The sequence below is a fragment of the Biomphalaria glabrata genome, chromosome 5 (genome assembly GCF_947242115.1).
Source record: "Biomphalaria glabrata chromosome 5, xgBioGlab47.1, whole genome shotgun sequence".
In the NCBI taxonomy this organism is placed as follows: domain Eukaryota; kingdom Metazoa; phylum Mollusca; class Gastropoda; family Planorbidae; genus Biomphalaria; species Biomphalaria glabrata.
In genome coordinates, this window is record NC_074715.1 from 34,343,787 (window position 1) to 34,357,218 (window position 13,432).

At 33.1% G+C, this 13,432-nt stretch overlaps 1 protein-coding gene across 3 annotated transcripts in view; it reads right to left on the reverse strand.

Moving 5' to 3' along the window:
- Positions 1 to 13,432, reverse strand: part of LOC106060161 (sushi, von Willebrand factor type A, EGF and pentraxin domain-containing protein 1-like) — a 59,597-nt gene that overhangs the window by 20,959 nt on the left and 25,206 nt on the right. For all 3 annotated transcript variants that reach the window (XM_056030190.1, XM_056030188.1, XM_056030189.1), the window contains exons 15-26: positions 11,152 to 11,283; positions 10,811 to 11,023; positions 10,510 to 10,671; positions 8,628 to 8,789; positions 8,069 to 8,374; positions 7,858 to 7,971; positions 7,420 to 7,533; positions 6,767 to 6,968; positions 5,379 to 5,536; positions 4,704 to 4,899; positions 4,179 to 4,351; positions 3,324 to 3,566 (exon numbers count right to left, since the gene is read on the reverse strand). In XM_056030190.1, coding sequence (XP_055886165.1) covers positions 3,324 to 3,566; positions 4,179 to 4,351; positions 4,704 to 4,899; positions 5,379 to 5,536; positions 6,767 to 6,968; positions 7,420 to 7,533; positions 7,858 to 7,971; positions 8,069 to 8,374; positions 8,628 to 8,789; positions 10,510 to 10,671; positions 10,811 to 11,023; positions 11,152 to 11,283 — 2,175 coding nt within the window. The remainder of the gene's footprint in view (positions 1 to 3,323; positions 3,567 to 4,178; positions 4,352 to 4,703; positions 4,900 to 5,378; positions 5,537 to 6,766; positions 6,969 to 7,419; positions 7,534 to 7,857; positions 7,972 to 8,068; positions 8,375 to 8,627; positions 8,790 to 10,509; positions 10,672 to 10,810; positions 11,024 to 11,151; positions 11,284 to 13,432) is intronic.

Here is a 13,432-nt window from a genome sequence, read left to right on the forward strand (position 1 = left end):
AGATCGGGGGGGGGGGGGATGTTCAATAGAGATTTTCATCTTTTAAGTTCACTTACTTAGTCACATACTATTATATAAAAATTATATACATCCAACAAACTTTTTTGTCTCATTGTACAAAAGTCAACTCCAATAACTATACACAGGTCTTATATGGTTTATCCATTTAAATAATCTAAAATAAATACTCAAGTATAACATGCTTGATCCATTTTATTTAATAACACAAAATACTTTTACAAAGAAAAAAACACTGAGATTCGTTTATTTCATGATAATCTGTTGGATTGTTGTGTTTATATTGAACATCTTATTTTGTAAATAAAAAAGAACAAACATGAACAAATAATCTATAAATATTTGTCATTCACACCAACAATTTGATAAGCTTTTCTTAGAAGAAAATGTATAATTTTAACCTCTTGAACAAAATGTAAGGGTTTCAATCGCTCTAATAAAAATCAATGGTCCTTCTCTGAAAGCATTACACACGACTGACTTTTCCAGGAAGAAGTTTCAAAATTAGGAGATTGTTGTTCTAAAGGTTATAAATGAACACAATGATAGCTTGACTAAAAAACAAATATAAACAAAAGTATTATATGAAGCATAGTACAATTGATGTTCACTTACTCAAATTAACCAAAAAAAAAAAGTTCTTTATTTCCCTCCAAAAAGTCAATACAATGGCAGCATACGTATTAGTTGAAGCACATCCTATGTCAAATATTTTTTGTAAATATACAATATACATTGTACTGTAAAGTTACAGTCATAAATAATTGTACTGTTTTATTACAGTCTACAAGCTAGATTTCAATGAAGCAAATATTTATTCATCCATCATGCTGTCAAATGTTTCCAATCTGGCAACTATAAAGGAAGGATATCTGCAAGAGGAGAGGAGGAGAAACATGAAATTGTTGAGTCTCACTAGTTATATGTGTATATTCTTTGTTGAGTCTCACTAGTTATAATGTGTATATTCTTTATTGTGTCTCACTAGTTATGTGTATACTCTTTGTTGTGTCTAACTAGTTATAATGTGTATATTCTTTGTTGAATCTCACTAGTTATCAAGTGTATATATATATTCTATGTTGAATCTCACTAGTTATAATGCATATATTCTTTTTTGATTCTCACTTTTTATAATGTGTATACTCTGTTGATTCTCATTTGTTATCAGGTGTATATTCTTTGTTGAATCTCACTAGTTATAATGTGTATATTCTTTGTTGAATCTCATAGTTATAATGTGTATATTCTTTGTTGATTCTCAATAGTTATAATGTGTATATACTTTGTTGAATCTCACTAGTTATAATGTGTATATTCTTTGTTGAATCTCACTAGTTATAATGTGTATATTCTTTGTTGATTTTCAATAGTTATAAAGTGTACATTGTTTGTGGATTCTCACTAGTTATAATGCATATATTCTTTATTGATTCTCTATTTTTATAATGTGTATACTCTTTTGATTCTCATTAGTTATCATGTGTATATTCTTTGTTGTGTCTCACTAGTTATCATGTGTATATTCTTTGTTGATTTTCACTAGTTATAATGCATATATTCTTTGTTGACTCTCACTAGTTATAATGTGTATACTCTGTTGATTCTCACTAGTTATCATGTGTATATTCTTTGTTAATACTTTAAATACAAACTTGATTTTAAAAAGAAGGAAAATTGCTTTTCTTTATACTGTGGATTTTAAGCTCAACTGTTGGTTTAAAAAAAATTATAGCATTGTTTAGAGACATCAACATGAACAAATAAAATGAGATAACATTATACAGAGCTTTAGTTTTATGTTCTAGTATTTACTAAAACATAACATAGCTATTCCTATGAATGCATGCAAAATGTATAGCATCAGGAAACAATAGAAGAAATAACATATTAATTTCATATAATTAATTAAGTTCCAACTATTTCTCTTCATTTAACAATAACTTAAACAATGTTTATAGATATTAGATACTTATGATTTACACAAACAGGAGAGAGAAATACACACACAAAAAGTTGACATGCTTAGAATGACATATGAATGCAGATGTCCATGCACAGGATCATGCATTAAGATGACAAATCTTAGTTTAATTTGAATAGAAGACAATTTATCAATTGAAACTTTTTTTTGTTAGAAGCCAAGTTAATTCTAGCAAAGTATATGTCAACTTATCCTTATACTCTACACATTTATTAAGGGGTCAAACACACACAAAACATCATGGTTTACATTTTTTTAATAATATAAAAATATTTCATATGTCTAAATTTTTGCTTTTTTGAAGATTAATGTTGTTACAAAGATTTTCAAAACGGTAGATAGTTGATTCCATAGTCAAATTAACAATGGAACATTAAAATGTTTTAATAAAAGCTCCGAAAATGACATTTATTTTTAAGAGCTAAGAACAAACATTTTATTTTAGTCAATGTGAATTTTTAAAATGCATTCCAAGAGAAGTAGAATCGGTTTAAGGCTCAAAAATAAATTGCCTGAAATTAAAACTAACTGCAAATTTAAATGTAATAATGACCCACAGAATAACATAAATTTGACTTAAAATGAAATTAAGTTATAAAAAAAATTCTTGAAGGTTAATAAATGTTTTGAAACTATCATTTTGAAATAGATATTATAAGAGTATGCACATTTCTATTAGTAAGTTCTCAATGACGAGTAGAAACTATTGACTCATTAATCAGCGTTTCAAGTCTTAAGTACTAGACTGGTATAAGAATTTATTGAGAAAAGTAAAGTTAGTTATTGTGCTGCTTACATGATGGCCTAATTTAACTATTAAAATACTCTGAGCATTGCCAGCATCTTAGACACTACTGTCTTTTTCAAATAAATACTTTTTTAAAAAGTAATTTCAAGTACTTTGTTAAAAAATTTTATTTTAAAATGTAGCCTACCTTGTTATCTTTCATTATAGTATATTTGAAAAAAACAACAACTTTATTATATTATATTTTATTATTTTGACAATATGAAAATTTAGAAAAACAAAAAAAAATTTTTTGTATTCCTCACTAATCTTTGGACTCAAAAACAAGTTTTATTATTATTATGATAATTTTAATCAAGCAACAAACTAACCCTTTTTAAAAATTTACTTTTAATTTGAGTTTCATTTTTTTTTGTCTAATAATCTGTGGGCCACCATCACAGATAGCATTAGTTAAAATCTATTTTTTTTTTCCAGTAAAATATTGCTTCTGTTGTTTTTATTAAATAATAAAGACCAAGTTAAAAAATGAAATAAAAACAAATGCAAGATTTTAAAAAAGTATGTTCTTACCTTGACAGAAAACAGACGGTGTGGATGCTACAACATTTCCCTTAAGAGATGCTTGTACAGCAGACCATGATATAATGTTGCCTTCCGATATATTACAATTGCTTCGAAGATTCTCAACATCTTTAGAGGTAAATTCCTGATCCCATACATTTAGGTGTGACAAAGTTCCATTCAGAGTCTCACTTGGACTAAAATCTCCACCAAAACTATCTTGCTCTTGACCAACTATAAATATGCCTTTTCCTGAAAGTAAACACTAAGTGTGGTGAATGCAGTTTCAATTGGAGTTGAAGATTTAATGTACATGATCACTTACACAGTGATTCCCAATTTGTACATTTCCTTTGGGTCAATGAGAAGTGAATGTCATGACAGTGAAGAATGTTTTAAAGGGAGGGCTTGAATCTATGCCACCATCATTTTTTATGTGTCATATAGTAGTTATAGTAATTACTATCTATTTTATTCTGAACTACACCTTGTTTTCTATATATTTAGTTTATAAAGTTTTGTTTTTTCTGAACTACACCTTCTTTTCTATATGTTATGCACTTTATAAAGTTTTATTTTATTTTTACCAACACCTTGTTTTCTATATGTTATGTAGTTTATAAAGTGTTTTTTTTAACTAAACCTTGTTTTATATATGAAAACTAGTGCAAAAATTGCAGAGGACAAGAGAACAGAGTTGGCAGAAGAAAAAGAGTCAGAGAAGAAAAGCAAGGCCAATGGCACTAGCTTTAGTTGGGATAACCTGCCCAGTGTGCAGCTAAACATTCACATAGGTCTCACATGAGGAGGCCAAAAATATGAATGAAGCTTTTGATCAATGAATAAAAAATATAAAAAACTCACCTGGAATAGGCTTCTGAGTTGAAAGGTCAAATCCCTCATCCTTCAAAATGCCATCTACAAATAATTTCCAGTTTCCTCTGTTATAGGACCATGTAAATACAACATGATGCCATGCCCCATCATTTACTTTGGTATTCATAATTCTTTGCTCATTATTGATAGACAGAGTTAGCCTAAAGTAGATAATAAATTTGTCACTAGAGAATTCAAACACAAAATAAACTTTTTTTACAACATAGAAGATAATTAATATTAAGTTTAATCTTTAATCCAGTTTTAACAAAATAATTTTTAAGCTTTATAAGATTAAAATATCAAAATACAATCTAGTTGTCATTGTAAATAATCAAAAATCCACTTCTAGTCCATTTGTCCAAATATTATTAGAAATGAATAAATCCTCAAAAGCATTTATGAAACTGAGAGAGAATGATTGTTAAAAAATACCTGCCATAATAGCAAAGCATGATTTTAATGTACACAACATAAAAAAAAAAAACTAAAAAGAAATGCAATGACTTTTACCCTTCTAATCTAGTTACTGTAAATGCATTAAAATTATCTTTCGCAGCATAGGAAAATGGAGTTCCCCCATGACTTTCATCATTAGACTTGATCCAAAATGAGGCAGTAACTGATGTCATTGGCTGATCAATGGCAAGCTCTGCGTAGTCCATTATACTTGGTGAAATGAAATCCAGCTGATATTGTGAAGTCAAAACTAAAAAATAAGAACAATAATGCCAAGAAAGATTATTTAGAGAAATATTGGGAATAAGTATCCTGAAATGAACTGACAATATAACATTTTCTATTAAGAGTTGCACATTGATCAAGTGGCATTGAGACATCTTTTTTTTTTTACAGCTCCACTTTAATAATACCAAGAGTACTTGTACTTGGATATATATTTTTTTGTAGTTACATAGAGAGGCACATTTCTTATTCCATATGCTAGGACTACTTTGTATAAGTGTTTCTGTATAAGTGTTTCTTCTTTCCAAGTGCCATTAGATCATGGAATGGGTTGCCTGAATCAGCCAGGAAAACCAATAACTTAGCAGAGTTCAAGCCTCCAATTAACATGCACGACTAGATTTACACTTGGATATTCATGGAATGTAATTATTTCCTATTTTGAAGGAACAACTGCAATTCATAAGATAAGATAAGATAACAGAAACAAAAAAAATTATTTACCTTTTTCACATTTGTGTCCAGTGAAACCTACAGTACAATGACATCTATAGTTGTTTATTAAATCTTCACATGTGGCACCATTCTGACAGGGAAGATCAGCACACTCGTTAATCTGAGTTTCACAACTTTTGCCAGTAAAACCAGGCATACAGAGACACCTAGACAAAAATACAAATATATTTTTTTTTTTGTGACGGTACGCACCAGTACGGCATACCGGCATCTTTTTCAATGTGGGGAAAAAAATTATTACTTTTCTTGTATTTTAACGTTTATTATCAATATATTAGTAGTATGGGCACCTATTTTTTTTTACAAAAAAAAAAAAAGCACTGTATATATAATTTTTTTTTTTTTTTTAAAATTAGCAACCAAACCATTCAATATAAGCTAAAGAAGATAATATATTGTTACGAATCTCACTATCCAGGCTCTCTGCAAACTGCACCATACACCACCAACTTAAAGAACTTGACAAGTCAGGGCTCCAAAATAACGTAAAGGTTTAATGTCCATAAATAACAGCCAATACTGTACAATTGGCAGCACGTAGAACAGTACAAGTAGCTCTGCGATAACAAATATCTCTCCAATAACACCGTTCCGCCGTATCAAGTCTTGCACTGGCCTCTCCGTCTCGTTCCGGGCTTGCACTGGGTTCAACAGTTCAGGACTGACTTCACACACTTGGGCTCGTTGTGTCGGACTCGATCACAGACCAAGTTCAATACGCTGTTCGTCTCAACTGTACTTGACAGTACTCCGCACTGAACCGTCGTAATGCTCCGTACAGAACCACACCGTTGAACTGTGCTGTAGTCGACCGTGTTCTGAACTCCTGTCGTGAACCCGCTCTCTGAACCTTGCTGTATTGAGCCCCTTTTCTCGACCGTCTTGACTGCGACACCTCCTCTCTTATATAGGGTCCCTACTGGCCTTCTCGAACCAGACAGAACGCCGCTCGACGTTTTCAGGTGGTCAGATGACTAGAACTATCGTGACGCTCCTGAGCTCTGTTCACGACGTCGACTTCCCTGACCGCCATCGATCCTTCCCGAACCGCCGTGTTGATACTCGTCTCGGCTGACAGTCGTAACTCGTCACGGTTGACCGCTCGTCTAGCGCTGGCCTGGGGCGATTTGCGTCGTCTGACTACACACACACACCACTACCCCCATTTGTGCCACCACCAGGTTTATAACACTATATATATATTTATTTTCTTCTTAAGCATGTATTGAATGAGTTTGGTTGCAAATTAAAAAAATATATTCTAACAAAAATAATAATAATTATAATTTAATTTTATAGATTTAAATTATATAGTGCTGTTTTAAAATACACGACAAGCGCAAAGCTCTATGAGAACATAATAGATGTTAACATACTTGTAATCATTGGGTAAATCTTGACAAGTTCCATCATTTTTACAAGGTGTCGCTTGGCATTCATCTATGTCTATTTCACAGGTTATTCCAGAGAATCCTGGTGGACAGTTACATTTGAAGCTTGACTGGGTATTTATACAAACACCACCATTTAAACAATTGATTTCAGCACAGTTGCTAATCGCACTAGCACATGTTGGACCTAAATAAAAATATAAAATACTGCTTGGAAAGAAATTTAATGACACTGAATAACACCAACCCTATCATAAATCATTGAATATTTAGTTGTGCTATGTAAGAATTATACAAAAATTATGAAAAAAAAATATACCAAAACTGTTACTTTTTAAAAAAAAAAACTTTCTTATTTTTGACATAATATCCCAGAAGCCATCATTGGATTTTTTTAAAATAATGAATTCAATTTAAATGATGGAGCACATTTTATTTGAACTGTTTTATGTTTTGTGATGATGATAATAACTAAATATTTCTTTGGGTTTGATGTGAACAATCATGTTTCTTAGTTTTGTATTATTCATAATTAATAAACACTAACAAAACAACAACATTTTAGAACAATAAAATGACCAATAACGTTTGTAAAGCTAAAACAGTAACTAGAAGATAATCTTATCTGCTTGATTAACCTGTGAATGGCAGAGGACAATTGCATGTAAATTGATTGATACCATCAATACAAATGCCCTTATTCAAACATGGTTGACTTGCACATTCATTTATGTCTATTTCACATTGGAAACCTAGAGAAAGTGCAACTTCAAAAGTTAATAAATAGTCATGTGACTGATGATATTTCAAGACTATTAAAAAAAAAAAGGAACATGTTTATACAATAATGACAATTAGCATTTTAAGTACTAAATGGAACTAATTCAATGAATAAACATCAAGCAAAAAAAAATATTCTAAATATTTTCTACCTATTGTAGGACTAAAAACTTCATTTTCAACTTTGACAAAAAAAAATGTATTATTATTATTTGGCTTTATAAATAAAAATGTTCAATAGCAAGAATTCTCACAAAAATTAGCTTTGTGGAATGCTAACAACAAGCCCAACATACCAGTAAATCCAGCTTTACAGTTACATGTATAGCCACCAGTCTTTGGAACACATAAACCAGCATGACCACAGGGTAATGAAGCACAGTAATTTATCCTAGTTTCACAATTAGTACCTAAAACAAACATTAACATCACAAAAATATCAGTAGATGCTAGTAATCAGCTTAAAACTTAATTAACCTAGAAAATTTGTAATCAAGAAATACAAACCTGTAAAGTCTGCCAAACAGTGACATTTAAAGTTTGGAATCCCCTTCCTAAAGACGCATGTTCCTCCATTTTCACAAGGTTCATCACTGCATCCAAAAGGGAAAATAAATTGTTGATCTCCTTGTATGTTAATTATGTCTGACTGAAGACAATCCATGATTGAAGTGCTTCCATTATAAGCTGTGCCACTTTCTGGTGGACAATAGATACATTCTGTCTGGCCAGATTTAGGTTGGTAAGTGTTGACAGGGCAAGGAATGCAGGGAGCCAACCCATCATTACCAATGAAACCAGGCTTGCATAGCACTATTAAAAAAATATGAAGTAATACAACAAAAATTTAAATGATATAATTTCTTAAAACCAAGAAATGATATTACAATACATTAGTCATAAAATTTTTATTTAACATAGAAATAATAAATACAAAGAGAAATAGCGAAAAGCTACTAAAAGAAAAAAAATTACTTTAGAAGTATATTATTAAATAAATGAGTTATATGTTTTGTCTTTATGTTTTCTTTTTTCACAAGATGTCTAAAAAAAAAAAGGTAAAGACCTGCACAGTCTTGGTCTGTTTTACTTCCTCTTCGTAGAGTGATTTGTCCTTTAGGACAAGGTACACAGCTCGTAGAGGAGTAGTTTTGTTGATAAAAACCAAGATGACAAGTTTCACAAGGCTCAAGTCCACTCATGGAAAATGATCCAGGTGGACAAAAGGCTAAAGAAAAAAAGAATACATTCTGAATAGATTCAAAAAAATCTTATTAAGTAACATGCTGTTTATGTTATAAGCTAGAGCACACTAAATATTTGAAATTAAATATTTGAAAGGTGGGAAGCGTGGTCGAGAGGCTAAGTGCGCTTGAACTTGGCTTGTCTTGGCTACCTAGATGGGGCTCAAGGTTCGACACCTGACTCGGGCAGAGTTGTGTTTACTGAGCGCCTAAAGGCAGCACGGAAAACCAACTCCTAGATACCCCCTCCCCCCACTGGTCTCACAAATGAGATTGGACCAAAGAGCTCTGAGCATGCTATAAGCATGAAAGTAGCGCTATATAAAAGCTCTAGTAATAATAAAATGCAAATATGTTAATAAAAAACATGAAAAAACATATTAAACTGCATTTTTTTTTAAATTTAATTGCTTTTACCTGAAAGGATCTGATCAGGTTTTCATTTACAACTTTAGAAATTTGCTATTTAAATATTTAAATTCTGTTTCACGGTCATTCTTTTTTTTTTTAAATTACTGATGGTTTAAAAAAGAAAAACTTTTTATATGAATATGTCAATACAAATTTGAGTGCTGTTGCATGATAATAAGCTAGTCATTGGAAGTTATTTTAGAACTGAGAGAAATGTTTATGAAACAGCCTTTTGATTAACTTTAAGAAACTTTTACTGGGAAAGAGATGACATGTGGATTATACTAGACTTCATGCTGATACAAACCAAGAACAGAGAAATGAGAGATTGTCAGAACAGGGCACTGCCCAGTTGGAGCATACTTGCCAAATTTTTTTTTAAAAATTAACAAAAATAGCTTTTATATAGCTCCATTTTCATGCTTATAGCATGCTCAGATCGCTATGGTCCAATCTCATTTGTGGACCATTGGGGGGAGAGTGTATCTGGGAGAAGGTTTTCTGTGTTTTCGGGTGTCGAACCTCGAGATCCCTTCAAAGGCAGCCAAGCCAAGTTCAAGCCTATTTAACCTCTCAACCAAGCTTCAAGGCGAATTTCAAATCACGTTGTCAACACTGCTAACTGGACGAAGAGATGATTGACCATCTGCTATATGAGTGCACAGTAGTACACAAAAACAATGGCCCTTAGAGTGGAATTTCTAGTATGCATGGCGAGTTGGCTCTGAATGGAGACAGGTGACTCTACAAAAAACTGCTGCCTTCCTTGTCCTTGTTGTCAGAGAATAGTGTTCTCAACATGGCACCTCTGTGCAATGACACTTACAGGATACAAACCAAAAGAACAGCATAACTATAATGATTCCCTAATATTGCCATTTTTCTATTGAAAATTTAAAGGAAAATGTGTGTTTAACATTCATATTCCTAACTATATGAAAGAGAAATTGATAAAAAATTGATTGGACATGCTCAATTGGTCTTGAATGTAAGTGGACATTGCTTTTCTATCAAATTATTTAATATAACTAGCTATTTGTAATTGTGGATGAATTAGTGCAGTTGGTTGACCAATGAAAATAAAATAAAAAATCCTACCATCCAATGAAAATGTCTAATTATTTTAAAATACTCTTTCAGTTGTTGTTTTAATTAATGATAACATATCTAATGACTACTTCTAAAAAATAAAATACTACAATAAACAACTTCACTAAAACCTTCATATATCTTTTTCAGAAAGAACTTTAGTTGCAATCCTTTGGATAACTTTAGCAGTAACAGCTATTTTACCTTTGCATTCTTGTTCACTTTTAGACTGTTCTTTTTCAGTGGCTTTGTTTGCTGGGCATGTCAAACAACTGATATGTCCTTCTTCATGTTGATATGAACCAACAGGACAGCCTCTACATGTCTTGTTTTCATTAGCGTAATAGGTACCAACAGGGCATTTAACTACAAGTGTGTAGATAAAAAGAAATTAAATTGTACAAAAGACTACAATTACCAGTAGTTGTTGTTTTTTTGTATATGAACTAGAATAAATAAACTAATCCATTTTGATAATCCAAACATAAAGAATGTGGATACTTACCACAAGTTTCATTCACAACTATACTACCATCTGGACATTTGATGGTCAACAGGTCAAGGTCATAACTAAACTGGGACAACTTCAGGATATGATCATCAACCAAAAGGTCCAAAGAGCCTTTACTGGCCTCATTTTGTAACATTGTCAACATATTCATTAGTAATTCAGACTTATTGCTAGAAGCTGTTCTCATCTCATTGTTCTTCACTGAACCTTTTATGAGGTAGAGATAAGTAAATAAGTGAACTTATACATTTTCTACATTTACTGCACATCCAAAGCAAATAGTAATAGCTATAAAACTTACAGTTACAAAAAGATGCTTTTGTTACTTGTATTACCTTCTAGAACAATTTCAAATGACAATCTAGACTTTTTAGCAACATGTCTTTTTAATCTTGACTGCTTTCCACTGGTTTTAATTAATCTTTTACTTCTGGATTTATCAGGTATTAGTTGAATTCTATTAAAATCTAGAATTTGAAGGAAAAAAAAAGATAATTATAAATTTTAGTTTATTAAAAAGATGACAAATACAATGCATTTCTCATGAAAATCTTATCTTATATAATAAAGACGTTACTTCAAAAAGAAGACGATTACGTCCTACGCGTCATGCATTTAGTCATGCATATTAACCAATGACTTAAACTCTGCCAAGTCACTGGTTTTCCTGGCTAGCTCATGCAACCCATTCCAGGCTCTAATAGCACTAGGGAAGAAGGAGTATTTGTACAAATTTGTCCTAGCATATGGGACGAGGAATGTGCCTTTATTTTTGTGTCTTTCAGAGTATTTTATTAAATTCTGTTTTTGTATTTGAAGATTATGGTTCAGTGTTTTATGTATATGTAGACTTAGGTCCTCCCGCGCCGTTCAGCGCATTGGGCGGCAAGCTGTCTCCATAAAGATCTGTCACTGGCAATGTCTGAAGCCTCCTCCCACCTGGTGTCCACTGTTCTGAGGTCCTCCATGAAGGTGTGTCACCAAGAAATACGAGGACGCCGCTGTTTGCGCGTTCCTCATTTTGGGTTTCATGTTATCGCAACTCTTGGTGTGCGTAATTCATTTTGACGTAGAACATGTCCTGCAAACCTCATGTGACGCTCAGTCACAACCTCACTAAGTGTTCGACTCCCAGTTCGGCATAGGATTTCCTTGTTTGAGACCCGATCTGTGTAACTGACTCCCAAAATCCGTCTCAGCCATCTCTGTTGAGCCACATTTAGTCTTTTCTCAATTTTAACAGATGACTTCCACGTCTCACATGCATATGTAGCAGTTGGAATGACGATTGTGTTGAGAAGGTGTATTTTTGTCTCGAGTCCAATGGCTTGGCTAGTCCAAATAGGCTGCAGCCTTTGGAAAACGCTCCCTGCCTTTCCTATTCAGCACGCTACATCATGGTAAGAATCACCATCATTTGTTATGATGCTGCCAAGGTACGTGAACTTGTCCAGCTCTTCAAGCTTTGACTCGCCAAGTCTGACGGGGACACCCTTTGCCTTATATCCCACTCGCATAATTTTAGTCTTATCCAAGTTTATGCAGAGGCCAATTTTGGGTGCCTCTCTGTCTAGGCTCTCCGTCATTTCTTGAATGCATTTATTTGTAGCCCCGAGTAGTGCAACATCATCAGCAAAGTCCAAGTCCGTCAATCAGAGTTGTTCATGCCATGGAATACCAAAGGCAGTCTGGTTCATAGCTCTCCTCATTATGTAGTCGATGGCTAGGAGGAAAAGGAAGGGAGATAAGATGCACTCCTGTCTCACACCTGTCTCAATTGTAAAAAACTCTGTTGTTCCCTCTACTGTTTTAATGCAGCAACTAGACTGACTGTAAAGGTGTCGTAGGATCTGGACGAATTTTTCTGGGATACCGTATTCTCTAACTATTTTCCATAGTGATTCTCGGTGGACACTATCAAACGCTTTTTTGAAGTCCACAAAACTGATCGTTAGCCGTTGTTGGTACTCAAGACTTTGTTCTATGATATTTCGTAGAATGAAAATTTGCTCTGTACATGATCTGCCTCTTCGGAAACCTGCTTGTTCTTCTCTGAGCCTTTCATCTACAGACTGTTGAAGCCGTCTCAACAAAACAGTGCTGAAAACTTTGCCTGGGACAGAGAGGAGAGTAATGCCCCTCCAGTTGTTGCAGTCTGCCAAATTGCCCTTTTTTGGAAGCTTTACAATCACTTCCTTTTGCCAGTCCTCTGGGACTTTTGAAGTTCGCCAACAGAGATTTAAGAGATCAGTCATTCATTTAACAATGCACTGTCCCCCATATTTTAGCATTTCTGCTGATATCATGTCTAGTCCTGGTGCTTTGTTATTCTTTAACACTGCAATGGTCGTGGTAACCTCCTCAGCAGTTATTGGGTCTGTCTTGACCTTGAGATCATTGTCTGGACTGGAGAGGGGTCCTTGAATATGTAAGTTAGGTCTGGCGACAGTTGGTTAAGTGTCTCTTTAAAGGGCTCTACCCATCTTGCATCCTGTTCTTCTTTCGTTAACAAAGTTTTGCCTTGCTTGTCTTGTATCGGTGCCCCATGTCCACTCTTTGCTCCAGTGAGATCTCGGACAATACGATGGAGGGTTTTTGTGTCATTTCTGCTTGCAG